This window comes from Myotis brandtii, unplaced genomic scaffold, assembly GCF_000412655.1.
Source record: "Myotis brandtii unplaced genomic scaffold, ASM41265v1 scaffold1144, whole genome shotgun sequence".
NCBI lineage: Eukaryota > Metazoa > Chordata > Mammalia > Chiroptera > Vespertilionidae > Myotis > Myotis brandtii.
Genome location: NW_005353944.1, coordinates 949,498 through 977,249, shown reverse-complemented (window position 1 = coordinate 977,249; position 27,752 = coordinate 949,498). Strand labels below are relative to the sequence as shown.

General features: G+C 43.7%; 1 protein-coding gene and 1 long non-coding RNA gene across 2 annotated transcripts in view; one reads left to right on the top strand and one right to left on the bottom strand.

The window, feature by feature from the left end:
- The window catches only part of LY86 (lymphocyte antigen 86), a 73,317-nt gene that overhangs the window by 35,077 nt on the left and 10,488 nt on the right, over positions 1-27,752 (top strand). Inside the window, exons 3-4 of the mRNA XM_005857876.2 lie at positions 13,000-13,086; positions 14,663-14,791. Of these exons, the coding sequence (XP_005857938.1) occupies positions 13,000-13,086; positions 14,663-14,791 (216 nt within the window). The remainder of the gene's footprint in view (positions 1-12,999; positions 13,087-14,662; positions 14,792-27,752) is intronic.
- LOC106727940 overlaps positions 17,037-27,752 on the bottom strand; it is a 50,211-nt gene continuing 39,495 nt past the window's right edge. Inside the window, exons 3-4 of the long non-coding RNA XR_001364175.1 lie at positions 18,074-18,264; positions 17,037-17,401 (exon numbers count right to left, since the gene is read on the bottom strand). This is a non-coding gene — a long non-coding RNA (uncharacterized LOC106727940). The remainder of the gene's footprint in view (positions 17,402-18,073; positions 18,265-27,752) is intronic.

Genomic DNA, 27,752 nt, shown 5'->3' with positions numbered 1-27,752 from the left:
AAAGGAAATGTGTTAGCAAAACATTTGAGGAGATAAGCAGGCGGGGCTTTTACAAAGTCAGCTCAATTACTGCAAAGGAGATCTGTTCCCTCACTTTCCCTGTCTGATTATTGATTAATGTACCTTCATTCTCTCAACAAACATTTCTTCCCCACCTATCACAGTGCAACGAGCCCAACAGGTGTTGTCAGAGTGGGGGAATTCAGAAATAGTAAAAGGACTGTGTTGTTTTTGGTTTCTCATTCTCAAACTCGTAAGGAGTTATTGTTCGGAGAATTCTCAGTTTAAACCCTGCTACCTCTCTCAAAAGAAGAAAGTTATTCTGTCTGTGTAGCCCTGTGTCCAGGACCAGAGGCAGCCCCAGGCAGTGAAATGGTGTCAGGAATAAGGAGATGGATGAGGTGCTATTCTATTCCCAAAGGTCCTGGAGAGACACTGGACACACAACACAACACAACACAACACAACACAACACAACACAACACAACACAACACAACACAACACAACACAACACAACACAACACAACACAACACAACACAACACAACACAACACAACACAACACAACACAACACAACACAACACAACACAACACAACACAACACAACACAACACAACACAACACAACACAACACAACACAACACAACACAACACAACACAACACAACACAACACAACACAACACAACACAACACAACACAACACAACACAACACAACACAACACAACACAACACAACACAACACAACACAACACAACACAACACAACACAACACAACACAACACAACACAACACAACACAACACAACACAACACAACACAACACAACACAACACAACACAACACAACACAACACAACACAACACAACACAACACAACACAACACAACACAACACAACACAACACAACACAACACAACACAACACAACACAACACAACACAACACAACACAACACAACACAACACAACACAACACAACACAACACAACACAACACAACACAACACAACACAACACAACACAACACAACACAACACAACACAACACAACACAACACAACACAACACAACACAACACAACACAACACAACACAACACAACACAACACAACACAACACAACACAACACAACACAACACAACACAACACAACACAACACAACACAACACAACACAACACAACACAACACAACACAACACAACACAACACAACACAACACAACACAACACAACACAACACAACACAACACAACACAACACAACACAACACAACACAACACAACACAACACAACACAACACAACACAACACAACACAACACACTCTGCCCAAGTCCCCACCACAGGAAGAGGGTGCCCAAATTCCCAGACTGCAGAGTTGGCCACCTCTTTGAACACAGAGAGCAGAGAAAGACAAAGCTGACCAGGTTGTAAAAGATGCAGCTGTCTACTTAATTAAGGCTGGATGTCTTTCATTTAAAACCACAGGCTGCTTTATTTCAATTTGATTTCAGGGACTGATCTGATCCCACCCACAAATGATGCTCTGCACCCCAGCACAGAGGCCTGACCAAGCCCTGCAGGTGGCCGCCTCTCCCGCACAGGCCCCACGCTCCCACTCCCATCTGCCAAAACCCTGCTGTGTTTCCACGGAAGTTCTTCCCCACCTTTGGAGTTTGTTATGGACACGCCGTGTTTCATGTCCCCATTCCACAACAGCTCTCACTGTCCATAATTTAGCTCTACCCTCTTCATCCCATCTCAAACCTTTCTGTGTCTAGGTTAGTGTTAGGCTCAGAGTCAATCATCCTGAAATGAAATAGAAAAAAATTCTCTTAGGGGCTGTTACAAGAATTCTAACTAGCAGAGCCCTGCCTTTTTTTGAAAGAATTCCTTAAGGAGTCACTGGGGTAGCTGCTGAGGCCCAGGGGCCTGGTGTGGTTTCTCTCCAGCACTGAGACAGAAATACTCCGTTGTTTCTCTAGAGACAAGTTAGAGAGATGATGAAATACTGCCATTTGTGACAACATGGATGGATCTTAGGAATATTATGCTAAGTAAAATAAATCCGTCAGAAAAAGCTAAGAACCATATGACTTCACTCATATGTGGGATATAAAATTGAAACTTGTGGATACAAACAGCAGCATGGTGCTTGCTCAAAGGAAGGGGGGCTGGAGGGTGCAGGGGGCCTAATATATGGTGACAGACTTTGGGTGGCAGGCACACAATGTAATATACAGATCATGTGTCCTTGAAATGTACACTTGAAACTTATATGATCCTATTAACCAATGTCACCCCAATCAATTTAATAAAATAAATAAATAGTTTTTTAAAAAAGAGAGGGAGGGAGGCAGGAATATGGTGACAGGTAGCTTATGGGGAGGGGCATGCCTTCCTGAAATCCCCAATCTTCATAAATTCTATTAAAGTTATGAGCAGGTTTGTAAGATTTCTGAAGAAATCTTTGAAGGGGTGAGACGTTAGCCTGGAGGGATGCACTGGAGATCTGGGAGCCCACCCACAAGCGCACGCACCAGGACCGAGTGCAGAACTTGGCTTATCAACGGTGGTTTCCCATGAGGCTGAGCTGTGGCATCAGCTGGGAGCACTGAAAAAGCTCGATGCCCAGGCAGCACCCAGCCTCCTGGGGTGGAGCCCAGGCATGGGTATTTTTAGAGCCACCCAGGTGATCCCAATCTACAGTCAAGTTTGAGAACCAGTGGTGGCAAGCCTCTGAACCACGAATTGTTCAATGCAATCCTATTTATAGCCCAAGGGCTGCAAGGCCCTCATTGACATCTAGGTTTTGTTCCAGAAATATCTACTGAACTTGGCTAAATTATTTTAAGCCTAGAGTGCTCTGGTATTAAAAAGAAAATTTCTAAAAGAAGTTGGTTTCTATAGCTGCAATGAAAATAGTCAGCATTGCCCTTCTATTGAGAATCTACTATTTGCCTGGGACTGACCTAGATGCTCTACAAACTTTGCTTTTCTTGATTCCTACAAAAACCTTCCGATACCTCTACTTTCCACTCTGTGCCACGCCAGTGTCTTTTGGGTAGAGAAGCAGGTGCCCCTTTGCAGGGCAGCAGTGACCTACGCGACCCCAGCCAGCAAGCTAGCATAATTGGGAAGCTGGTTTTTTGTTTTTGTTTTGTTTTTGTTTTTGTTTTTGTTCCTTCCTGTGATCAACCAGCAGCGTAAGAGGAGCAGGGTCTTGGCGCAGGGGTTGGACTCATTTTGCCTCTGTCCAAAGCTCTGCTTCTTTCTTTTTCTTAGTGGCCTCTCTTGCCTTTTGTGTCTCCCACGTGGCAGCGTGAGGGCCGAGCCACAGGAGCAGCACTGAGAGCACTGGAGGCTGAGTCCTCAAATAAAACAGTCCCTTCCCTGCCCTAGATCTCAGCCTCTTCATCACATGATGGGGATACTAATACCTGGTGTCCTGGCCACTCACAAGACTGGGAGAGAATGGATGATTCAAGTACACCTGGGAACTCCCGGTACTCTGGGCTCAGATGCAGTTCTGTAAATGAGCAAGGCCAGGGCTGCCCTCAGCTGTTACCTCCCAGCCAGCTTATCAGTTTCTGTCATTCATGCATCATGTTCCACAGCACGAGATGCCAAGGACAAACACCTTAGCTCTTTAAAAAAAACAACACCACCACACCCAATTCACAACTTCCAGAAGTTGGAGGACATTTCTTTCCAGCATTAACAAAACAAAACAAACAAAAAAAAACCCCAGCACTCACCCTCACAGCCACACACCACCAGGTGAAACTCCCTGCACATCAGGACCCAGCTCTGGTCCCCTGTCAGAGATGAACAGATTTGTGCGAAATGCAGAAATGAAATATGACAAAATATGACACCAGGTGTATCTGGTGGTGTCTTGATGTCACCAAATACTGCCATCGGTCCCACTATTCCTCAGCCCAGGGCTCATGGAGTCACCAAGGATCCCCCCCCCCCGGGAAGGGGGGTCTGCCTGCTTATGAAACCCGAACCCCCACCCTCAAAGTGCAGTGGAGACATGCTCTGAATTCTACTCTCCCATTAAAAACAAAACAAGCTAGCTTTACTCAGTTTTCCTATCCCAGGTGGACTGATTCCAGATTAGTTACAGAAAGTTAGACAATTATCAATACCAAACAGAATAGAAAAGTACCCCAATGCTTCTAGACTTGGAGGAGCCCTGGCAGTTTCATCACTACTTAACCAATACTGGGGCTCTGAGGGTATCTGGCCTGGTCAAGAGCCTCCTGCCCCGCTTGGTCTAGCTAGCAGTGTCTGGTGCATATGACACAGTTAATAAATATTATTGGAAGAGTGACTAGCAACATTGTCACTAAGATTAAAAAGGGGCCAAAATATACAGAATGAAGTGCACCCATGGAAGACGTACCTTGCACAGAGAAGACCATAAAACGTTGACTCTATGTTGACTATAAAGGAGAGAGTGAAGTATACATGTATCTTTTAATGAATCTATCATTCAGTTGTATGGCATTGTAATTAGATGATGGAAGTGTTGCAATCCAGATGAGAGCAGATGCATTTTCTGATTTGACTTTGAACACCCAAGGCCTGATGCTCTTCCTGCCAAATGTCAGATACTCAGTGAAATGAATGAGAAGCTACAGTAGAATTCCCAGTCTCAAGTCACTATCTCACCTATAGGACAGGTTCTAGTTTTCTCTCATCCTCATGTTAAGATTCTGTGCTAGGTGGCACCATGGTGCCCTCTCGGTAACACACAATACAACTGTGCATTTAGTCTTCATTGTTGATCTACTCCTAAGACTCAAAAGATCAAGCATGTCAGCCTCTAATGGGTCCTTATTTTTCTTAAGACATTTGACGAGGTATTTTGGGTAAAAGCTTGTCTTTATTGCCGTGGTCTCTAATGCTTACCTTATGATACAAAGCCATCTCCTCCTAAGCTAATGGAAGCCAATCTCAGGTTATTCTGGGGGAGTGGAATTCAGAAGCCAAGGGGCCATGCAGGTAAATATCCCTTTCCATCAATAATGAATTCCATTGAACTTCATTTCTTTTACAGTTAGAAGCAGACAAGTTGAGGGATCTAGAATTTTGAATTTGGTAGCACCAAACATACCTTTATACTCAATAATGCCTTCACTAAGCTTACCAGATAGACTGCAGATGTTGGAACCATCTTGCATTACAAACAATAGGTAATCTACTGTGATGATGTCCATTCCATTTTTGTTGTAGTCAATATCAAGAACATATTTAAGCATTTTGATTAGACAAGAAGCCAGATCATATATCAGACTTTAAATGTGTGTGTGTGTTTCCAATGAAATGCTGACCAAAAAGGCTTGAATGGGGATGAAACTACTCTTATTTGAAATAGTGGCCCATCAAGGGTCCTTGCTGTGCCATTCTATAATGATAAGATTTGACAGATGTAAAAAAGAAGAGATCAGGAAATGACAGAACAACATATAATTAGAATATATTTGCCACATTGTAGGTCATGTCTTTCTCTTCCAAGCCAGGGAAGGAGTATGGAGAAGAGTGGAAGGAACACACCACAGTGGCATCAAGAACAGACAAAATGAAGGCTAATTTTGTGTTGTTATGGTAATGAATTTCCAGCAATGGCATCTCACTGACCTTACTCATTATACTCCTTTTAGCGATTCACAGTGACCCTTTAATGTTTTCCTATGAATCACACAGGAAAATTAAAACACCCCAATCAAAATACAGCTACACAAGAAGGCAAATTTTCAGATTCATGCATAACTAGACCTGTATCGTAAACAGAGTACAAGCTTGCAGAATTGGTAATCATCCAACCTAAAGGAAGATGTCAAGAGCAAATTCTGTTTATTTTGTTTTATTTGGAAAAGAATTCTGAAAGATGACAGGAATATCTGCTACCATTTGGACTGGGACTGGGTTTTCAACTATGCTCAGAAACTCTATCCTAAGTGCCAAAGCAAATTCCCACTATTACGATGACGAAGCTAATGCACTAGCATCTTCTCAGAAAGCCTTCCAAGTGTGAGGAGAGATCAATATTAGTGGCCTCACAACTTAGGCTTTCCAAGTAATAGCTGGCGCCCAGCAACCCTGCAAGTACAAGCTCAACTTCCCTTCTGCTATCATCAAAGTATCTGACTTTCTTTCCTTTCCATCTATTTATCCAACCAAGTGACATTCCTGGACACATTTACTAGAATAGACTCTAGTTATCTGAGATGAATAAAACATAGTTCCTACCCTAGTATAATCTATGAGAGGTGCAAACTAGCAATACTTAGCACATTTGTGATGATAAAGGTATAATAAAGATATACACAACCTGCAGTGCGAGACCAGAGAAAGGACAGATGAGGAAAGGGCAGACAGCATCCTGAGAGGCATGCAGTTGAGCTGGATTGTGAAGGAACAAAGGCCCCAGAGAAGCGATCAAATTTTTCCTGTATGAGACCTAAACCTCTCACAAGACATTTATTGGAAATTGTTCAAATTGATTTTTGCACAGCAGATAGAGGTAAATATGTCTTCTGAAAGTAGAGAATTAAAACAAGAGCCATCTATCCAGCAAATAGTGAGTTAGCACCTGCCATTTCAGGTGCATGTCAGACACAATGAGAAGGGGAGGGTAATCAAAGACATAAGAGGATATAATATAATAAGATATAATAGAAAAGTCCTGCCCTGGAAGATCGGACATCCGTTGGAGAGGCAAGGCATTATCACCTAACATATTGAGTAAGTACACAAGGCAGTCTGTTAGATGCTAAGTAACTGGCATAGATCATAAGTTCATAGGAATGGAGAGAAAGAAGCTTGTGAGATGAGGTGACATTTCCCATAGAAGTCAGGATTTGGATAGAAAAGCAGTGAAATCACAGATCAGATCACATCACCCACTCCCTCTAAAGTCATCATTGGCTCCCAGGAAGTTATTGGCTCACTCTTGGTGCTTCCACAGGACCAGGACATCCTATTTATAATACTCCTGAAACTGAGATGGCTTTTTCTAACCTCTATATCCCAAGCACTCCACATATTTCCTGCCACTGGTAGGGGCTCCAAAACTTCATCCCACAAACGTGCAGAGCCATTTAGAGGCATTTTAATCTTGAGCTAACTAACTGTTGACCATATAATAGCTGGAAGGGCTGTGAATGCTCAACTGGAAGAGCTGTTGAGGATTCGGGCAGCGTGACACAAAAGGCCTCTGTGGTGGGGGACTCTATGTCTCAACTTGTTAGGCTCTGGCGCCAGCTGTTCGGTGAAGATGTTGCTGTGAAGGCATTGTGGGGTGATTAACATTTCCAATAAGAAGACTTGGAGTAAAGCAGACTGTCCTCCACACTGTGTGGGGGCCTGGTCCAGTCAGCTGAGGACCTTGGGAGAAAGGACTGAGGTTTCCTGAGGAAGACGCAGTCCAGTCTCAAGACTGCCACATGTAATCTCAAATTTCTGGCCCGCTGGCTTGTCAGCTGTGCCCACCACCCCAAACTGTGTGAGGCCATCCCTTATAATAAACCTCTCAGGTAGATAAATAGATGATAGATACATAGATTAGATATACTATATGTATTTACTATATATATCCTCTATGTAATACATATACTGGATGTAATCACAAAGGCAGTGTTTATTAAAATACATTTCATTTTCATTTAACAGCTATCAGCTTTTAAAGTGTGTATACATTTTGGGGACACCCTGTATATTATACATATACAATGGAATATATATATATATATTCTCTAGAGAACCCTAATATACCCCTTTTATTAAATAACAAGAAGCTACCTGGTACTATTTTATTAAGCAACCAGAAGCAAACCAGCTTCACTCACAGTCTCTTTGCCCAAGTGTTCTTCTCTCCATAAACTGTTAGAGTTGATCTCGCCAGTGCAGCTAAGCTGTGTGTTAATGGTAAAGCCTTCCCATTCTCTATTATCCTTCCCTCCCCTCCCCAAGCTGTGCCTCTATTAAAAGCATGCTATGAAATATGCTTTGTAATTTCTAACTCCTAGAGTCAGCCAGTATTCTGCTCACAGAACATGTAGGAAGCAACACCAGTTCCTAAAGTAATGGGGTTACAGGGGGTGAACCAGAAGGTTAAGGTATAGTATTAGAAGAAAAGGCAGTGTTCTGGGTCTCAGATGTCATCCATCTAAGTACTGGATGGGTGCAAGGACAAAAAGGGAGGGGGGAAGGGTGAAGGGAAGGGAAAAAGAGAGAGAGACAGAGAGAGGGAGGGAGGGGGCCTGGAAGGAGGGGTAGAGAAGTATGGGAGTGAGAGGAGGGAGAAGAAGAGAGAGGTGGGAAGAGAGCAGAAGAGAGGAGAGCAGCAGGAAGAGGGAGAGGGAAAGAGAAGAGAGAGGGAGACAAACTTCATGTAGCAGGAAGGACATGGACAAGCTTGGGGATGGACTTGGATATGAACCTGGGAGGCGAGCGGAGATGAGGCTGGAGGAGTACCAGTTCCTTTTCAGGGTGGCGCTGCTGTAAGAACTCCACCTCTCATGGGGCAAGAGAGCCAATGCTCACCCACCTTGCATTAGTTTTTAAAACCTAAAAAACCTGAATAAGTGCTGTGGATTATGTCTATGTCAGTTTCCTAGTTTTCATACTGTGCTATATTTTATGTCAGATGTTACCATGGGGGGAAGCTGGGTAAAGGGTACCTAAAACCTCTCTTTACCTCTTTGCAACTTTCTGTGAAAATATAATTATGTCCAAATATGAAGTCAAACAAAACCCCTCAAGCAGAGCTATGAAATATAAAAATGGCATGAGCAGCATGAGAGTTGGCCCCTCCTCTATCCCTCAAACCACCTAACCAGTGACCAGGCTGCAGGGCACCCAGCAATGCCCTGGCTCGGGACTTAATGCCATAGAGTCTGGGACCACACTGCCGGGCCCAGAGGCCTGCACTGCCCAGGGCCCACCAGGCTCGCAGCCTCCCTGTCCTTGGTGGGGAATGCCTCTCCAGAGGCTGTGCCAGTGGCTTTTGTTTCCTTCCCCTGGGTCCAGCTGAGACCCGAACACTGGTTAGAAAATACCCAGGCGAGCTTGTCTTCTCCTGGACGACCACCCGGTCCCAGCCCGGCCCCGGAGAGCACAGGCCACCTCCAGAGCTTCAGGCACAAGCATGTTCCCAGAGCTGAGATATGTTAGACCCTGCACAGGCTATGCCTCCTGTTTACCTAGGTCTGTTCTACTCCGTGGGTGATCCCCAAGCAGTTCCAGGACACGCTGACTGCTGCTGCCCTTGGCGAGCCAGGCAGATGCTGCGCTGCTTTCCAAGAGCCTCTTCTCAGTCCCAGGGACTGGCTCTTAGCTGTTTAGGGGGGGGAGGGGGGCGGCTGGGAGGCTGCTTCCATGCACCCATGTCCCAGGATGGTGGGGGCAGCAGGGCATTTGGGGCAAGCTGGGCTCACTCACTCTAAGTACTGTCTTTCCTTGGGTGGAAGCCATACACGTCAACAAGGAACTTAGAGGCTGAGGAAAAATATTTCACGTGAACAGACTGTATATTTTACCATGAAGCTTTGCTTCTTTACTCAGTTTGTTTGCTGCTCTCTATACAATGATGAATCTGGAGGAAACATTCTCTCTGCCCTGCAAGCCTGAGAACACCAACTCGCACTAACTTCCTAATTTACTCTTTCACAACATCCAAGTGCAGGTGATGTGTACGTGTTACAAATCACCTGAGCAAGTGCCCAAGGGAAAGTCTCTGCCTCGCTCCCGATCAGTTCAAATTCTTTATAAAGAGAACTTTAAAAATGCAATCCACCACCTTTTATTCTGGCAGGTGATTCTGAGACAGTTGGTAATCTGGTAACTGACAAAGCAATTCTTTAAAGCAGCCGTTCTCCACAACTTTAGCTTGTCCCCCAGGGGATATTTGTCAATGTCTAAAGACGTTTTTTGCTCCTCACAGCTGGAGTTGGGGGCAGGCGTGCTGCTGGTATCTAGTGGGGAGAGGCTAAAGATGCCTCCCACGATGCACAACACCACAAAAAATGTGCATGTAACTCCTATTATTAATTCAGCAAACAACTATGTGGAACCCCTATAATCTTAAGGCATTATGTGGGCCCTGAGGCTGGGGAGCCCGCTTGGCAGCATCTGGTGGAGGAATGTCAGAGGCCTACAGACGATATTAGGGCATGCTGAGTGCCTGAGTGCAAACACAAGCCAATAGGGGGAGGATATGAGATTGTGAGGATGGAATTGGGGAATGGGAGGAACTGATGTCATGTCCCCCAAGATGACTGCAAGCTGCATATTCACTCTCAAATGTAAAATGAAAATAACTGATAGGAAAGATCGCCAAGCCCAAGGCGCTTTTCCAGCAATCTCATTTTCTGTGTTTATAAACACATCTTCAGAAAGAGGTAGCCTACTGCTTTCTTTGTGACTTTGTTCCTTATTACAATTATTTTCCTAACAATATTTTTCCAGTATCAAAGACATATTTTATTTCCTTATTTTGTCCTTAGTTTATTCTCTCTATCTCTACCTTTAAATATCAATGAACATACACTATCATTCTGTAACTGCTAAGTAGCTAAGCATTACACACTTGGCCTCTTTTATTTTTCCTCAGATAGCAACCTAAATGTATTCACAATTTTCAGATGTACTTTTCTAAACATCTGTTAGTTGGACTCTCTTTTTCAACACCGAGTGCCAAATATGTAACAGAAACATTGCATTTTTACCCACTGCTCCTACTTTCCAAGCTGAAGGAAACCCTTGGACAGCACAGAGATGTTTATGAAGTAAAATGAGCAGAAGAAAAAAAGGCTTTTCCCCCCAGAAAAGTTAGTGGCCAGATTAAAGGTCACTAGATTCGGATTGCAAGGCTGAAATTGCCTAGCGATCATTTCCACAGCAAAAACCACAGACAATTATGCATCCTCCAGGTCAGCAATGTGGGTGATAAAACTGTCTGGCACACTATCACTGGCAAATGTGAGCTCATAGCTCAGCTGAAATTGAACCAGTTATGAAAGAGAACTAGCAGATGCCACAGGCCTGCACACACATATTCCAGGCGATCTTGCAAATCAAGTAATTAACATGCATCTTTGAGGCTCTGCTTTGTGAAAGCCTCTGCACAACACTAAGCGGCAATAAATTATGTGTTTGTTTGTTTGTTTTTTATTCTGGTTTTAATCTTGACCCTGCTAGTTAATAGCACCTCTCTGAGTTTATATGTTTTTATTTATGAAACGGGGAAAATCATACCTATCTCTCAAGATCATTATTTGTTGCAGCAGTCTGGACCTGGTCAGGAAAACAGGACCACGTCAGTTATTTTAACACAGAGAATTTAATATAGGGAATTGCCTAAGCAGTTCCTAGAGAACCAAAAAAGCAAAAAGGGGGCAATGAAGATGCAGTTACCACCCCAAAGGCTGGGAGAGCAGAGGGCAGAGGTTGGAGCTATTAGAACCTAGATGCTTGAAAGAAGAGCCCTGTGGGGCCGAGACACCTACTTCGGGGGGAAGGGGTGACAGCTTCTGAGGTACTGTCATCACGGGAGATTCAGGGCCCGCAAAGCTGAACCTCTGCTGATTCCGGGAAGGTGCAAACGAGAGCTGCACATGAACCAATTGCCACTGTCAGGGTGACACGCCCTCGCCAGGTGACACTCTCAAGTACCAGCGAGTACTCAGGAAGGAGCAAGTCTCTCCTCCCGCTCAGCCTCAGTTTCCCTCTGGCACCTCTAGCAGAGGAGAAACGTGATTTCGAAGAGCCCCAGCTTCACAAAGCAAGAGTTCAGAGGCTGGGTTTGGAGCTGAGAGACTGTGGCTTACTACATGGCCCTTTCATCCATTCATTATGTGATTTATCCAGCGCTTGCCATGTGTCCGATCATTAGGCTCTCTGCTAAATGCTGGGAGTCTGAAGAATTCAATGGAAAACTCATAAATAAAGTGCACAGCTCAGTGACTAGTGCTATGTAGACCCAGCTCTCCTCTCTCAGGCCCAGTGAGAAACATAAAGGAAAAAGGAATGGAAAACAAAACACCAGCTCCTACTTTTTAGGAGTTCTGCGTTATGGGGTAAATCAAAGAGCAAAGTATAAAATCATACATGTTTGTACACTTTAAAAAGTATTTCAGACATAACTGTTTTAAGAATTCAGGAGCAAACAAATATGTCGGGGACTATCAGGGAAGCCTTCACAAAGACAAGGAGAATGAGCAACACCTTAGTTCTTAGACAATGGCCCAAAGGGGTGAGACCATTATAAATGGGAGGAAGCGCGTGCGTAACTCAAACATGGTGGGAACTTTCTGGGTGCTTACATTGCAGCCCCGACCTCAGGGAATGGAGGATGGCTTTGTGACATGGAGGGTGGAAGATGGGGACAGTAGAACATTTCTTGACACTCTTCTAGGGTATAGATGAGCCATTGAAGTTTTTTGAATAAGTAGAAGTTATGCATAAAAAAAATTATCTTTGTAGCCCTTATCAGATCTAACACGATACCTTACATATAGTGAAATATTTGAGGAAAAAGTATTACATTGAATAGGATGGGATGGACTGGGATGGAATTTTTAAGGCAGGTCTTAATTTTGAAAATCTGCATATAGATTCTTCTGTTTTAATTATAATAATAAATACTTTGGGAAGTGTTTCGAGCAATCAGTGAGCAATTTTAAGTCTAAGTTCAGGAAATAAAAATATTCAAGCAATGATAAAAATTTAACAAGTGAAGATGTAACCCACTAAAAAGACACCGTGCTCATTTCTCAGACTGAACATGACATTGGGCAGCGTTGGCTTCATAGAGACTGGGAGGGGTTGTTGAAAGTATCATGGACCTATGCAAAAAAATGTATTGGGCAGTATGTTTTTTAATCAATTTTAGTGACTCATATAGAAAAAGTAATATAAATGGTGTGAATTTTGAATATGAGTCTGCAGAGTATATGGTGTACTCACACCTAATCTGCTGTTTTTCTCTTGACAGATCCATTACAAGATTTTGGCTTTTCTATTGACCAGTGTTCCGAACATTTAAAATCAAATATCAACATTAGATTTGGAATCATTCTGAGTAAGTAAAACTATTGACATGAAATAAAACAACCTCTTCCTGGCTCACTCACCCAATTACTTGTATTAACTGGAGTGGCTGGCTCAGCCCCTGCTCCCCAGCACTCTGTGGAATTAAATCTACTCCCATCTTCCTCTTCAGTTCTCTCTCTGGGTAACATCCAGATAGAGTAAAACTCTCATTTAATGTTGTGATTTTTGTACTGAAAAGACTCTAGGCACTCATTTATATGATATAAGCACCTGGAATCAGTATAACCGACAGAGAAAGAAAATATTTTGAGCTTAAGCATTGATGTTTGCTCAGGAGAGAGTTTTTGTTTAGTTATTTCAGCAACGAACAAGTCTACTACCAGCAACATGGCTAGTCTTTGTGTTATTTCATTTCCCAAACAGCTAATATAAGTTCTTCAATCTTGACTCAGTGAAAAGCGTGTAATATCTTCTCACTCCACCCCAATCAATGAGCTCAAATGCTTTCTGATTGTTTACATTTGTATGGTCATGCCATAACAATTAATCGTCATATTGCTATAGTTACTAGAGTATCTCCTTTCTAAAAGAGTTTATCAAAACCAGAGCAGAGGATTTAATAAACTTAGCATGGGGAGTCAGTCCACAGAGATGGAGGGAACATTCCCAGAGTCTAAGGACTCTCATGCATCCTTGTATTTCTCAAACCTCACACAACGTCTGGACTCTATAGCAGCAGCTCAATCAATGCTATGAGGAGAGACAGAGAAATGCAGAATGAAAGGAGAATGGAGCAGAACATAAAAAGGGGAATGGAAGAAAGTTTCAGAAAGAATTGGAAGCCAGCACTGCAGAGCACCCTGAAGCTTCCTGTGTAACTATGCTACAACATCTGCCCAGCAACAGTGGGGGTGTGCAGGCTTGCTCACACCCCGGCGCTGTCAGGGAGGTATCTAATACTATGGGGCTGAAAAGTGATAGAAGCCAGACCTGCAGCCACCACATTAAGGGGCCATGGCATCAGGACAGGGGAGCGCAGCAGATAAACTATCTCCTCCAAGCAAATCAAGTTTGTGAAAGCACCTCATCTCATACTCAGGGCTGGCACCACAGTCCCCTGCACCACTGCCTAAATCAGTGGTTCTCAACCTTCCTAATACCGCGACCCTTTAATACAGTTCCTCATGTTGTGGTGACCCCCAACCATAATATTATTTTCGTTGCTACTTCATAACTGTAATTTTGCTACTGTTATGAATCATAATGTAAATATCTGATATGCAGGATGTATTTTCATTGTTACAAATTGTACATAATTAAAGCATAGTGATTAATCACAAAAACAATATGTAATTACATATTCAATATGTGTTTTCCCGATGGTCTTAGGCGACCCCTGTGAAAGGGTCGTTCGACCCCGAAAGGAGTCGCGACCCACAGGTTGAGAACCGCTGGCCTAAATGCTGTTTTACCAAAAAAACGGTTCCCTGTGCAGCACAGACTGCTGGAAATGCAAGTTCTTGGGGCTCATACTTGTATAAATTTTGAATGTTTTGATATGCAGCAAAACCCACACCAGGTAAAGCCCATCTCTTTTCCTTTAGGAGAGGACATAAAAGAGTTGTTTCTTGATGCAAGTCTCCTGACGGGAGGAGTGCCCTTTTTGAATTACTCCTATCCCATCTGTGAAGAGGATCTCCCCAAGTTTTCTTTCTGTGGAAGAAGGAAAGGGGGTAAGCTGTCTGTCTTTCTCACTGATTGCTGAGGCCCAGGAACAAGACCTCTGCTGAGCTCAGGACACCCTGGTGGGGATCTGGGCCCTGCCCCTCACCTGTGGACAAGTTTCACCTCACATGTCAGCATCTAAGTGCTGTGTCATATGCTGTTACATAAAAATAACCGTAAGGCTCGTCCACTGGGCCTACCTGACAAGGTGGGTGTGAAAATCAAATTAAACACCCATATATAAGGTACTTTACAAACACAACATGTGTTAATGATGGCACTTCATTTATTAAAAAAAAAAAAAAGGAGGGTTGGCAACAGAAAGAATCAGTAGCTTCCCCAAATCCATTGCTGTTCAGTGTTTCCAAGTTTCTCCTCAGCAATCTCTTTACTGGCAAGGTCTCCTCAATATAGCAATGGACGATGAAAAAGAAAAAAAAATGGGAAGCTTTCTGACTGTCAGCATTTTACTGTAGTCTTTCTCATTTGAGTCATTGACTGATGGGGCAGTAGGTGGCTACATTCAAAGTACAGATGTGTAAAACCCATGGTATTATCACTCTTTCTCCACCCACTAGGCCGCCATCCCTGCCATCCATACCTCAGTAGAGCCCAGGAGCCCCCCTCCAGCCTGTTCCCACCTCGCCTCTCCTCCCAGTCCTCACCCACCATCTTCACCAAGACCCCGAGATGCCTCTGTTTATTTAACCAAAAGTTGGGTCTGCTCTGTGACTTTCCTTCCCCAGAATTGTTCCTTTCCTCTTCCCAGGGTCTCCTTACCATTCCCATTGGCCAAGGGGGAACATGCCCCTAATCCCACACCCTTGAGATACTCACTCCTCTATTTCCTCATTCAAGGAAGCTGGAGGGAAATCACCTAATTATGCTTCCAAACAAAGGCTCTAAAGAAATTGGATCCCCTTCCCATACTGAAGATGCAAGCTCAGGCACATCCGTGTATTTCCTCAGCACGGAGGGCTGTTCAGTAGCTGGTCCCTATTGAACTTTTTCTACCTGCCCTCAGCCATTCCTGTCTCAGACTCCTCACCCCACAATCAGCCCCTTTTTCTTTCCTTCCCTCCCTTCTTCCTCATTCACTTCTTCCTTCTTCCCTTCCTCCCTTCCTTCAATACTAAGTCTCTACTGTGTGAAAAGCACTTTGGGGAGCCTGAAGATGAACCAAGGATGGTTTCTGCCTTCAAAGACATTGATGATGGCCTAGAGGAGACTAGAAATCCACAAAATTCTGTGTGGTGTGTGCATTAAAGAGGCACAAACAAAATGCCAAGGAAACGTGAGAGTTATAGTTCATTCCCAACAGGTTGACCGCTTGGAAAATGGAAAGTCTGAAAAATGTAATATAGAATTATTTTCCTGTTTGCCTTAAAGTTATTTGAAATTCGGTTACAGGCTTTTCAGCATTCATTATATACTAGTATATATATATATATATATGTAGTTTGTGCACAGCATAATAATGCTGGTAGTCTACAAGCATTCCTGATTTTATAAAATGTTTTGAGGAATTCAAAGCATCTTGAGCTGATAATTAAATAATAATCCCCGAGAAGACTGACAACTCAGTAGGCTGCCACCTAGAGTCAGCATCTACAGTCCTATCTCCCATGTTTGCTTATCTTTCCAATTTCCCCCCAAAATAATTATTTTTGAACCCAAATGTGGAAACAGGTATGCTTGGAAGTACTACTAGCTTAGTAAGAAAGAACCCATACTGGGCTGTCCTTTTGTTCCTATGCTCCTACTTCCTTCTATTCTCCAGATCAAATCTCCCCACCTCCTTCCTGGAAGATGGAAATGACTTCCAACCTGGTTTTCCTACTTCCTTACTGCTGCTGGGGGGAGGGGTAGTCTTCCCAAATACAGTGTTGATCGTGTCACCCCCTTCCCAAAAGATTTCAGGGGTTCCCATTTCTATAGAACAAAGTCTAAGTTCTTCAGTGAGCTAGGTTCATCACGGATTGCACTCTAATCAGCTTCTCCTGCCACATCTTGGCCCACATGCACCTTCAGCTACAGCTTCATTGAATTATTTGCCACTTTCTGACCACACCCTGTGTTTTGACACACGTGGTGCTGTTCTGATGCTGCCCTTCGCCTCCATTGCCTGTTCCCCATTTCTCTTCTATCCAGACTTCACTCAAATATCACCTCCTCTCAGAAACCTTCCTCCTACCCCAAGCCAGTTAGTTGTTCCCTCTGGATGCCCCTGGTGTATCACATCCCCACTTATCTCAGCCATCATTGTATTTTGTATTCCAGTTACATTATGTGTGTGCATGTATACTAGTATGTGTGTGTCCTTTGAAAGCAGGCACTTCAAACTTTGAACTCCTTGAAGGCAGGAATATTTCTTGCTCCTCTCTGTCTCTGTAGACTTTGCAAAGAGAGATCAGCACAGAGTAAAGATGCAATAAATTCTTGTTTTATTGAATTTGCATGTGACAAAATGAATGCAAGTATCCCACCTCCTAAGTGACTATCTAATGATGCTTATGCATGCCACAAAGACACAGGCACATCCAATCCCAGAAACCAGTAAATTATCTTGATCTTCCACATTTAAAAAAACCTATTTTTCCTCAGTGAGCGTTTTAATCCTATATAATAAAAGGGTAATATGCAAATTGACCGAACGGCAAAACAACAGCACCACATCGTCAGTGGCCCCTCACCCCCGTAGGCTCTGCTCCTGAGCGGGCCCCTGGAACCAGATCAGGGGCAGGGCCGACAAACTGCCCACAGTCCCTTGCCCCAGCTGGTCCACCCCTGATGGCTCCCATCAGGGGTGGGCTGGCTGGACCCCAACAATGCATGAATTCATGCACCGGGCCTCTAGTAGAATTAATAAAACAGAAGAGATATTGTCCCCCAAATTAAAGTGTTCAATTCTGTTTGGCAGCTCAAAAAGCTGGTTTTGCCTTATTCAAATGCTGGGCAGCCCTTCAGACATTTATTTGCTTTGTTGTCATGGAGTTGATAGCTTCATAGGCAGGCTGAGAAGCCAGAACTCAGGAAATTGTCAAGAAATTTCATATATATAAAAAATGATCAGAAAAGTAATATACAAATGCTACATGCACAAATAATTATGTAAATTACTAAACCAGAGAAACTAAAACCTTAAATTCAGAGGCTTCTTGGGTTATTACATTTTTTTAACCCACCCATCAACCCAGTGTAGGAATGATGCTGTTGAAAAGAAGTGATGACTTCTAAGACCAGAATTAAGAGAAAAGCATGCACCAAGGAGGACCTAAGGCAATACAAACCCGAGCATAAGCTGTTGTTGACATTTTAAACAGAAACAAAGTCCCTCTGGGGTTCACAGGTCCTTCTTAGCAGAGCAGTGAGAAAACTTGGCGTCCACTGTGGGCAGCCCATAATGGTGTCAGTGGTAGATGAATTGTTTGATACTTCCATGGCATTATAGTGCACCCCTCTGCAACCTGCACCCCGCTGACTGTAATCCAAGCCAGATAAAAACACAAAATGTGTCAGGCTTAGTGAGACTGTGTGGACAAAATGTTCTCTTTCCTTCTGCACCTTCCCAGCTAGCTAAGACAAGAGCACATTGGATTTTAAAACCAAGTGATAGTCTTTTGGCATTGGTAATTTGGGCGCAATAGCTTCTAAGTCCAATCATAGGGGATTGACTAAGTAGACTATTGTCAGGCCAAACAAAGATATTTAAATGGCTTTGTAGGAGAATATTAAATTACATTAAAATAAACATATAAGGCTATTGTTAAGTGACACAGAAGCTTGCTATAAAAGAGTAATCACTATTACATCCTGTTTTTGTTTAAGTGTATGTAAATGTATACACCATAAAAAGCTTTAAAATAGCATACACCTACGTGCTGAATAGTGGTTATCTCTAAGTGATGGAACTGCAGATCTTTATTTTTATCTTTTTTTGGAAATCTCTTTTGCTTTTATAATAAATACTAGAGGCCCAGTGCATGAAATTTGTGCATGGGTAGGGTCCCTAGCGGCTGCCGGCTGTCAGCCAGGACCTCCCTTTCCCTGGCGGCTGTCTGCCGAAGGCCGGGGCCTCACTTCCTGTGGTTGGCCATGGGTAGGGTCCCTAGTGGCTGCCGGCTGCCAGCCAGGACCTCCCTTTCCCTGGCGGCTGTCTGCCGCAGGCCGGGGCCTCACTTCCTGTGGTTGGCCGGCTGGTCCCACCCCCTGGTCAAACTCCTGGTCGAACTCCTAGTTGAACTCCCAGTCGAGGGGACAATTTGCATATTAGGCTTTTATTATATAGGATACATGGTTACCCCTTTAATTATATACATTCTATATCCTTTCTCTGAGACACCTTTAGCCCCCTGTACCCAGGTTCATTGAGAAGGGATCAAAATGGGCCACTATTTTAATTCCCACTCCATTAATGCTAGTTTAGGTCTTTTCTCTGCTGATCACATAGATTAATCTGCTTTACTTGATCTTCATGCTTTTAAACTGGCTCCATCAGCTCCACATCAATTAAATTGAATGTCCTTAATAACTACACCCAATTACAAACCCTAAGGAATGAAGCTGCAGTAACTTTCTTAATATTTAAGTTAAGAACAGTAATGCTGGTAGAACCTCTGTGTGGTTAGTCAGGTTTGGCCTCATCCACAGTCACCAACTGTGCCCTTTCCCCAGGTTACACGTTACTTAGTCCCATGCTGTTGTCTTGGTTACACGTTAGGCACATGTGGCTTCTCAGCCATGAAAACATAGCTAGTCTAAGTTGAGATGTACTGCAAGTATAAAATACAGACTCAGTTTTAAAGACTTAATATGAAGAAGAGCAAGATATCTCAATCAAATTGTTATATTTGTTATCAGTTTAAATGATAACATTTGGGATCTATTGACTTGAATAAAATATATCATTATTACATTTATCAACAATAAAATATATTACTAGCAAATTGTTAAAATTAATTTTACCTATTTAAATGTGCACACCCCCCCCAAAAAAATAAATAAAAACCACATGAAATTATACATACTACCATCATTATATTTCTACTAGAGGCTTGGTGCACAAATTCGTTCATGGGTGGGTCCCTCCCAGCTGATTGGGGCTGATCGGGGCTGATCCGGGCTGGCCAGTCAGGAGGAGAGACCGTGGGAGGTTGGCTGGCCATAGGAGGTTGGCTGTGGGAGCGCACTGACCACCAGGGGGCAGCTCCTGCAATGAGCATCTGCCCCCTGGTGGTCAGTGTGCATCATAGCTACCTGCCTGTCAACCAGTCACTTAGGCTTTTATATATATAGATTAGGCAATGATGCATTATAATCTCCCTTCACAATTTTCAAGATTCCCAGACCAATTAATTCAGAATCTCTGGTGGTAAGACCCCAGCCAGGTGATTTCAATGTTCAGCCAAAGCTGAGGAAGGAGGAGGACCTTAGCCCCAGGTAGGGATTGCACAATATGTGCCAGGGACCTTTCCAGGCAATAACTACTCTACTGTTTGCACCAACCTTATGACATATAGAAACTACTGCTACTAGCCTCATGTTAACATATGAGGAAATTGAGACCCAGAGAGGTTAAGTAACTTACCCTGAGTCACAAAGAAAGCAGGCAGTGGAGCTGGGTTTCTCCCCAAAACGTTGGGCTCCAGAGACTTGCTCTTATCCTGTCTGCTACCTATCCTCTTGGAACATAAATGAAACTGCTGGAGAAGTATATCTCATTTTAGCCTTCCACTAAGACTGAGAAGTGATCAAAAGACATGACCAAATTATAGAAATCAAATCATTTTTGAGTCACAAAGAAAGCAGGCAGTGGAGCTGGGTTTCTCCCCAAAACGTTGGGCTCCAGAGACTTGCTCTTATCCTGTCTGCTACCTATCCTCTTGGAACATACATGAAACTGCTGGAGAAGTATATCTCATTTTAGCCCTCCACTAAGACTGAGAAGTGATCAAAAGACATGACCAAATTATAGAAATCAAATCATCATTTTTGGGGCATAACCAGCCATTATATAAGGCAGTGTTTCTCCAAGTGTGGTCCCCAAACTAGCAACATCAGCCTCATCCAAGAAATTTTAATAATGAAATTTTTACTTTCTACCCAGGCTTACTAAATTAGCAACTCAGTGTTTAGGGCTTACAATTCTGTACTTTATCAAGCCCTTTAGGTCACCAGTCCGCAAACTTTTTCTGTAAAGGACAAAATAGCAGACATTTTAGGCTTTGCAGATGATATTTTCTCTACTCAACTCTGCTGTTACAGTGTGAAAGGGGCTACAGACTATATGAAAATGAATTGTGCTGTTTTGTTTTCTCACCTCTATCTAAGGTTAGCCCCTACAGTTCTCATTTTCTGACCTAGGCTTGATTTCCTTTCAGAATGAGTGCCCATGGAAATGCCCACTCTCTTCAGGGAAACCTGACATTTAACCGTGGAGGTGTGGTCCATTCCCACAGCCCCAACAAGATTATCCCACAATTGTCTGACTTCTCCCAAAGTCTGGGTTTGTCAGCACAAAGCAACACCACAAACAAGGCACCCACAGCCTGTCTAGCTTGGAAATGAGTTGAGTTTACCCCAGTCTCTTTTATTCTGTTCTGATTTAACAAGAGTTCAACGCACCTTGATGTCCATTCTCAACAAAATGGGGTTCATTTTGTTTAACAAGTTTCCTATAATATCCCATTTTAGGAAGATGGGAGTGAAACAATAAGTGAAATAGAGCAAAAAATTGATTGTAGGATTTATAATCTGGGAAGTATGACTAAGCCCCTCTAAGACCCGCTCACCCCCCTAAAAAAACATGTAGGGTGAAAATTACTCAAAGGAACAGGGTGGCTCATGTTTTGGCTGTCTAGAATATATTGTATAGGGCTATGTAGAAAGCAGACTCTCAACTGGACATGAGCCTGGAGATCTGGGCAAAGACCCAGATTAAGGCCATAAAGTAAATAGAATGAAGACAGGATTTTCACTCTTGATGACAAAAGACACATCAACTGTTATGCTTGTTTCAGCCCAAGCCTCTGGGAGTTCTAGCCAGGCTAGGTCAACCCAGGCAAAAGGCATTGGTTTCACAGCACTAAGTAGTAATTGGCTTTCAAAAATGACTTGTTTATTGTTTTACAGATTGACTTGTGGATATCAATTGTACCTACCCTCTTGCCAAAACCAGCTAAAATTAAAATAAAGGCCTGTAGAAAGAAGTTAAATAAGTGAAGTGAAGTGTGTGTGTGTGTGTGTGTGTGTGTGTGTGTGTGTGTACATACTATGATTATAAACTAGGAAACTGTGATTGACATGGTTGAAACATGATGAAAACTCAAGAGGACTTGATCTTACATGTGTGACAGATCCCAGAGAGTGTCAAAGACTGCAGGCCCCACAAGAACTGCTGATTCGGGGTGCACCACCCCTGTACATGAGCACTAACCACTTTCAGTAGGAGCAAAATCAATTATGAAATACATGTACCACATATGAATACACTTCACTTCATGCAGTATGTAAGCTACAGAAAAAATTGGTTGTGGATTTAATTTTCAATGCATCTGGAAAGCTTGCAATTAAATATTCCAGTGACACCTTTTGTAGGCTGAAGAATCCTTTAGATGAAAAAATAACTGCTCCCTGATGTATCTTTTGTGTAAATCTGAACTTTCCTGCTTTCACTGTTTGTTCAAAGTGGGGAATACATCATAATTAGATGAATTTCAATGCACGACAGAGTAGATCCCCTGAGAAATGTATTTAAAGTCTGACATGAGATTGTCCAAAGGGTGGATATTTTCTCTGATAGCAGCTACAAGATTCTGCAATAATACTGATTTTACATGTACAGATAAGACAAAGATACAAGCATAGCAGGTACTCACATTGGCTCCCTGTCCTTCCTCACTGCTAGAGCATTTCTCATCTGTCCCAGTTCATACTGAACACATGTGTCCGGCCATCCTTGAAACATCTTTAATTGCTGAGCCTTCTCAATCTTTGTAACTATTCAAAATTCAGTCCGAATAGCAATTCAGATTTCATTGGCTAGATTTCTATTGCCTTAGCTATCTCTTTTTCTATGTGCTCCTTTTCACAGGTTTATATAATGGAGGACATTTGAAAATTGCCTTTACTTGGAAAAATTCCTATAAATGCTCTCTGCAAAATGCCTTACGCATTGCATTTCTCTGGTAAAAGACAGGCAAAAGCCACCTTCTAGGCAAGTGCTACCTGGAAGAAGCTCCACCATTAATCTATGCCAACGACCTAGCACCTCCATAAAGCCATGCACCCCTACAGTAGGCCTCACCTCTCATCTGTTTAACACCCGCTGCACCAGCATTAACAAACGCATGCACCATGAGTGTGGTCATTGGTTTGTGCTATAGGAGAAGGCAAAGGCCTCAATTTTAAAGCATGTCTTTACCGGGATAGCACTTCTGTCCTACCTGTTTGTTCACCTTCAATTTCTGGGCCATTAGACCATCTGCTCTATAAGCTCATTTGCTTCAGGCTTTCTGCTCTGCTGGTCCCCGCACCTTATCCCCAGTCTCTCCCAACCGCAGCTTCTGGTTCCATCCTTCATCAACTATTGCTAATAGCCCCGATGACAAAGTGGCTTAGGTGGGAACTCGTGGCTTCACTTGCCATGGATGAATCAATAGACCTGCAGGGCGAGTGATGTTCTCTGCCACCTGGGAAATGGCAGTTTCTCCTGCCATCATCATTTGCGCTGTCATTTTGTAGTTGCAGGCAGCATGCTACCAAAACCAATATTATTCTGAAAGAGTGTTCTGTTGCCTGCCGCATCACACTTGCTGCATCGGGAGCAGGCCCCGCCCAGTCCAGTGGTTCTCCAGCCTGAGCGTCAGCATCACCTGGCAGACTTGCTCCACCACAGACTGTCGGCCCCACCCCAGTTTGCAATTCAGTACAGCTGGAGAGAAGCCAGGGAATCTGCATTTCTCACAAGTCCCCAGTAAGGCTGCTGCTGTTGGTCCAGGGACCACGCTTGAGAGCCACCAGCCTACCACATAATAAGTACAAGCTAGACGCACAGAGCTGGACCTCTACTGCCACTTATCGTTATGTGACTGCAGGCAAGTTCATCTCTCTGAGCCTCAGTTTCTTCATCTGTATGATGAGGAAAATATGAGTAACCTTACACGACTGTTATAAAGACAAAATGGGATCATCTGTGTGAAGGCGTTAGCACAGAAAGCCGTTTGGCACAGGGTAAGCACTCGATAAGTGATAAATGCTTGCCACTTCCTGCAGCTGATTAGGAAGTTCTCAAGCAAAGGCACTGAGCCCTGAAGTCATCCATCTCCGAGTGCAAGTCTGCGTTTTCACAAGGCCCGGAGAGGCAGTACAGCTTTTGAGGCTTAGAATTTAAGGCCTTTTCCCTCAGAGGTAGCAGAAACTTGACTTTGGTCCAAGCTGTGTGGCCTCTAGCGGCTGACAAAGTGGGGGCTGCAGGCCCGCTTGCACCTCTGGGGAGAGAGCCCCATGTGCACTGCTCAGGGAAATGGAGATTGGCAGCACCATCTCCTCAGCCTTCAGCCTCTCTTCTCTTCATGTTTTATTCTTTGTCTGCATACTTCAAAATGTTTTGGGCAGCTGTGGATTCCTTCTTGTGAGTACAGGGTAGCAGCCGCTGCTACAAATTCATAGGGAATCAGCAAAAACAGCAGTTTAGTATTGAATTAACAGAAACTTCCCACTCGTACTCTGTAAAAAATAGAGCTAGAAACAACGGTCACCATAGAAAGGGCACCAGCAGTGACCAAGCCTAAGAGTACTTTTTCTTTCTAAGAACAAATAAAAACCAAACAAACAAAAGGAAATGCATTGCCTATTACAAAATCCTGTAGCCTGGGAGCTTCCCCTCTTTTCTCAAATTCAAGCCTCTTAGTAGGAGCTAATAATACGGGGAAACTACTGTGACATCAGCCGAGTCTCTGCTTTAGTTGAGCTCAGCACATTGAGACTAGTGATGATCTAGGGCCAGAAGCATTTTCAATTTTCTAACACAATACAAGCTCCTTTACAAATCCGGGCCTCCTATGGAATTTCATAAGTTTGCTCAATGACTCAAACACTCACCTGCGTGCAGGAATCATTAGGAAGCTAATTAAGGAGGCTGACTGCCAGCTCTCCACATCACATCAAAGCTCTGATCCCAGGGATCAGTGGGTTTGCATTTTAACAGCATCCTGAGAGCTCTGATGTGTGTGGACCCAAGAGGCCCTCAACCTGCAAAAGCCCACCCCCACCCCCACCCCGCCCCGTGATGTCTATTTCGTTATTTCTAATCACATTGCTCCTTCCTGTGGCTGTCCCAGGTTTCTGGAGATCAACTCCATTTCTTCTCCTCTCTCTCCTCCCATCACCATCTCTTCATTTCCATTTCTGGAAATCCAATCAGCCCACCAATTCACAAGTTGTATTTTGAGAGTTAAGTGTTTATCCACAGAAATCCAGAAATAGGTTGATAGAGAAAATAGCTGAAATTCTCTTTCCCTCCTAACTGCCAGAGTTATGTATCTCCTGGAGGGAACTGGGGCAGTAAAGACAGAAAGGTCTTGAAGGAGGAATATAGTTGGAATGAATCATTTCACTTTTTGAGCCTCGGTTCCTCCTCAATGACTTCATAATTGGCACTCTCTCTAGAACAGCCGTGGGCAAACTACGGGCCCGCAGGCCGGATCCGGCCCGTTTGAAATGAATAAAACTAAAAAAAAAAAAAGACCGTATCCTTTTATGTAATGATGTTTACTTTGAATTTATATTAGTTCACACAAACACTCCATCCATGCTTTTGTTCCGGCCCTCCGGTCCAGTTTAAGAACCCATTGTGGCCCTCGAGTCAAGAAGTTTGCCCACCCCTGCTCTAGAACGTAGCCACTAGCCACCTGTGGCCACAGAGCGCCAGAAATGTGGCCCGTCCAAAGTGAGATGTGCTCTAAATGTAGAATACACACTGAATTTTAAAGACTCTGTGCAAAATAAAAGTATAAAAATAATTTTAAACATCTTTAATATTTTTTATATTGGTTACCTATTGAAAATATAATATTTTAAATATTTGGGTTAAAATACATACATTATTAAATTAATTCTACTTGTTTCTCTTCCCTATTTTTCAAATGTGGCTACCAGAAAATTTTCAGTTACATAAATGGCTCACATTATATTTCTGTTGGACAGTGCTAACCTAAATCTGTTCTGTCCAGGTTGGCAGTCACTAGTCACGTGTGGCTATTTAAAATAATTTACATTTAAATTAAATTTAAAATTCAGTTCATCAGTCACATTAGCCACATTTCAAGTTCTTAATGGCCACATGTGCCAGTGGTCACCAGATTTGAGGTTGCAAGCATAGCCGAGCCCCATCTCTGCAGAATGCTCTGTTAGGCAGCACTCACCTAGTGCCTTCTATGTTGCTCTAAGTGTTTTTAACAGTCTGTCCTGAACTCATTTGGATTAGTTTATGTTAGCAATTTTACTCTCTAGCTCAGCTGTTGGCCAAAGCACCTTCCATTTTGCCCAAATGTGGACAGCCCCTGTCTTCTCCCAAAGTGGGGGGCTCAGAGCCCCACAGGGGCAGTCCAGGGCATTCATTCTCCTAGAACAGGTTATAGGGTGTTCAGATTTAGCTTCTTGGCTGGGTGGCTCTGTCATCAGAAACAGTTTGCTGGAACTACCCATAGCTCCTATGGGCCCTCATATGAATTAAGAGAAGGTGTACTTTCCACCAGGAAGCGTTCTTAGTTTGGGGTCCTCCCAGCAAAGTCAGAAACAAAAACCTGGGGGTGAATAGTTTATTGGGATGTGAGACCAGGAAGCAAGAGTGGAGAGGAGCAAGAGGGACTCAGTGCAAGAGGAAGGGCCAAGAAGTGAGGTCTCAAAGAGCTGATGACCAGTGTGGAGAACTTGGGGAACTATAATGTGTGTCTCAGAATTGTCCCTCTGAAGGTTAGGAATCAATGGCATTTATCCCTGATTCTAAGTTGAGGATTTCCCTGGGGAATAGAGTCCCTGAACTTCCCCCCATGGGCTGCTTTGCAGCAGACTACTGTGGAGGGGCAGGCACTTGACCTGGGATATGGCAGAAGTGCAGCTGATGCTCACCACGGCTGGCGTGACGTCAGGTTGGGCAAGGGCATGTGCACAGGATACCAGAAGTATCTGCAGGTGGGAGCCACCCAGCCCCAGGCTGCACAGTCCAGCTCAGCGGGACAGGAGCTAGATTTCTGCTCCCACTACCCCCTCGGCCGGGCTGGTCTGTGCAGCTGCATGTGGCGTGGCTGCAGGACCACCTCTGAGATGGTGCAGGCAGGGCTATGCACTGCAGGACAGACAAAAAGGACTGCAGCTGCTCTAGAAAATAACAGGAAATACGGCCGGGAGATGAAGAAACTGACAATTAGGACTAAAAAATATTATAAAATATAAACACTGGACCTGGCCTATCCTAGAGCTGCCTACTCACACTGCCTGGAATCCACTGAAACCTTGAAACCTTAAGGTTCTCCGGCCCCACGGGGATTCTGGCAGAGGCACAGTCACCCTGGAGGCAATGGGCACTCTTCTGAGTCCCCAGCCCCAGGCAAGCTCATTATTAATTTAAGTGATGTCTAACCAAGAACTGGCTCTTCACCCTGTGGGACCAGAAATGCAACAGCCTCCAGGCCAGAGACAGAAAAAAGCAGAACTCATGGTGGCAGCAAGGAGGAGGTGAAGAGCAGGGGGCCTGGCCCCTCCACCTGCCAAATCTGGGGTCTCTTTAAGGAAATACGCAAGGCAGGGAGAGAAAGGCAGACTGTATTTAGAGCTCACCACAATGGCCTAATACACTCGCTCCCTCTCACTCCAAAGAGGAGACTCTTGGTCTGCCTGCAACATTCTCCCTCCTCCCTCCTCCCTCCTCACCGTGGGACCATGGCCCACAGGAGCTGCTGCAATGGGCCT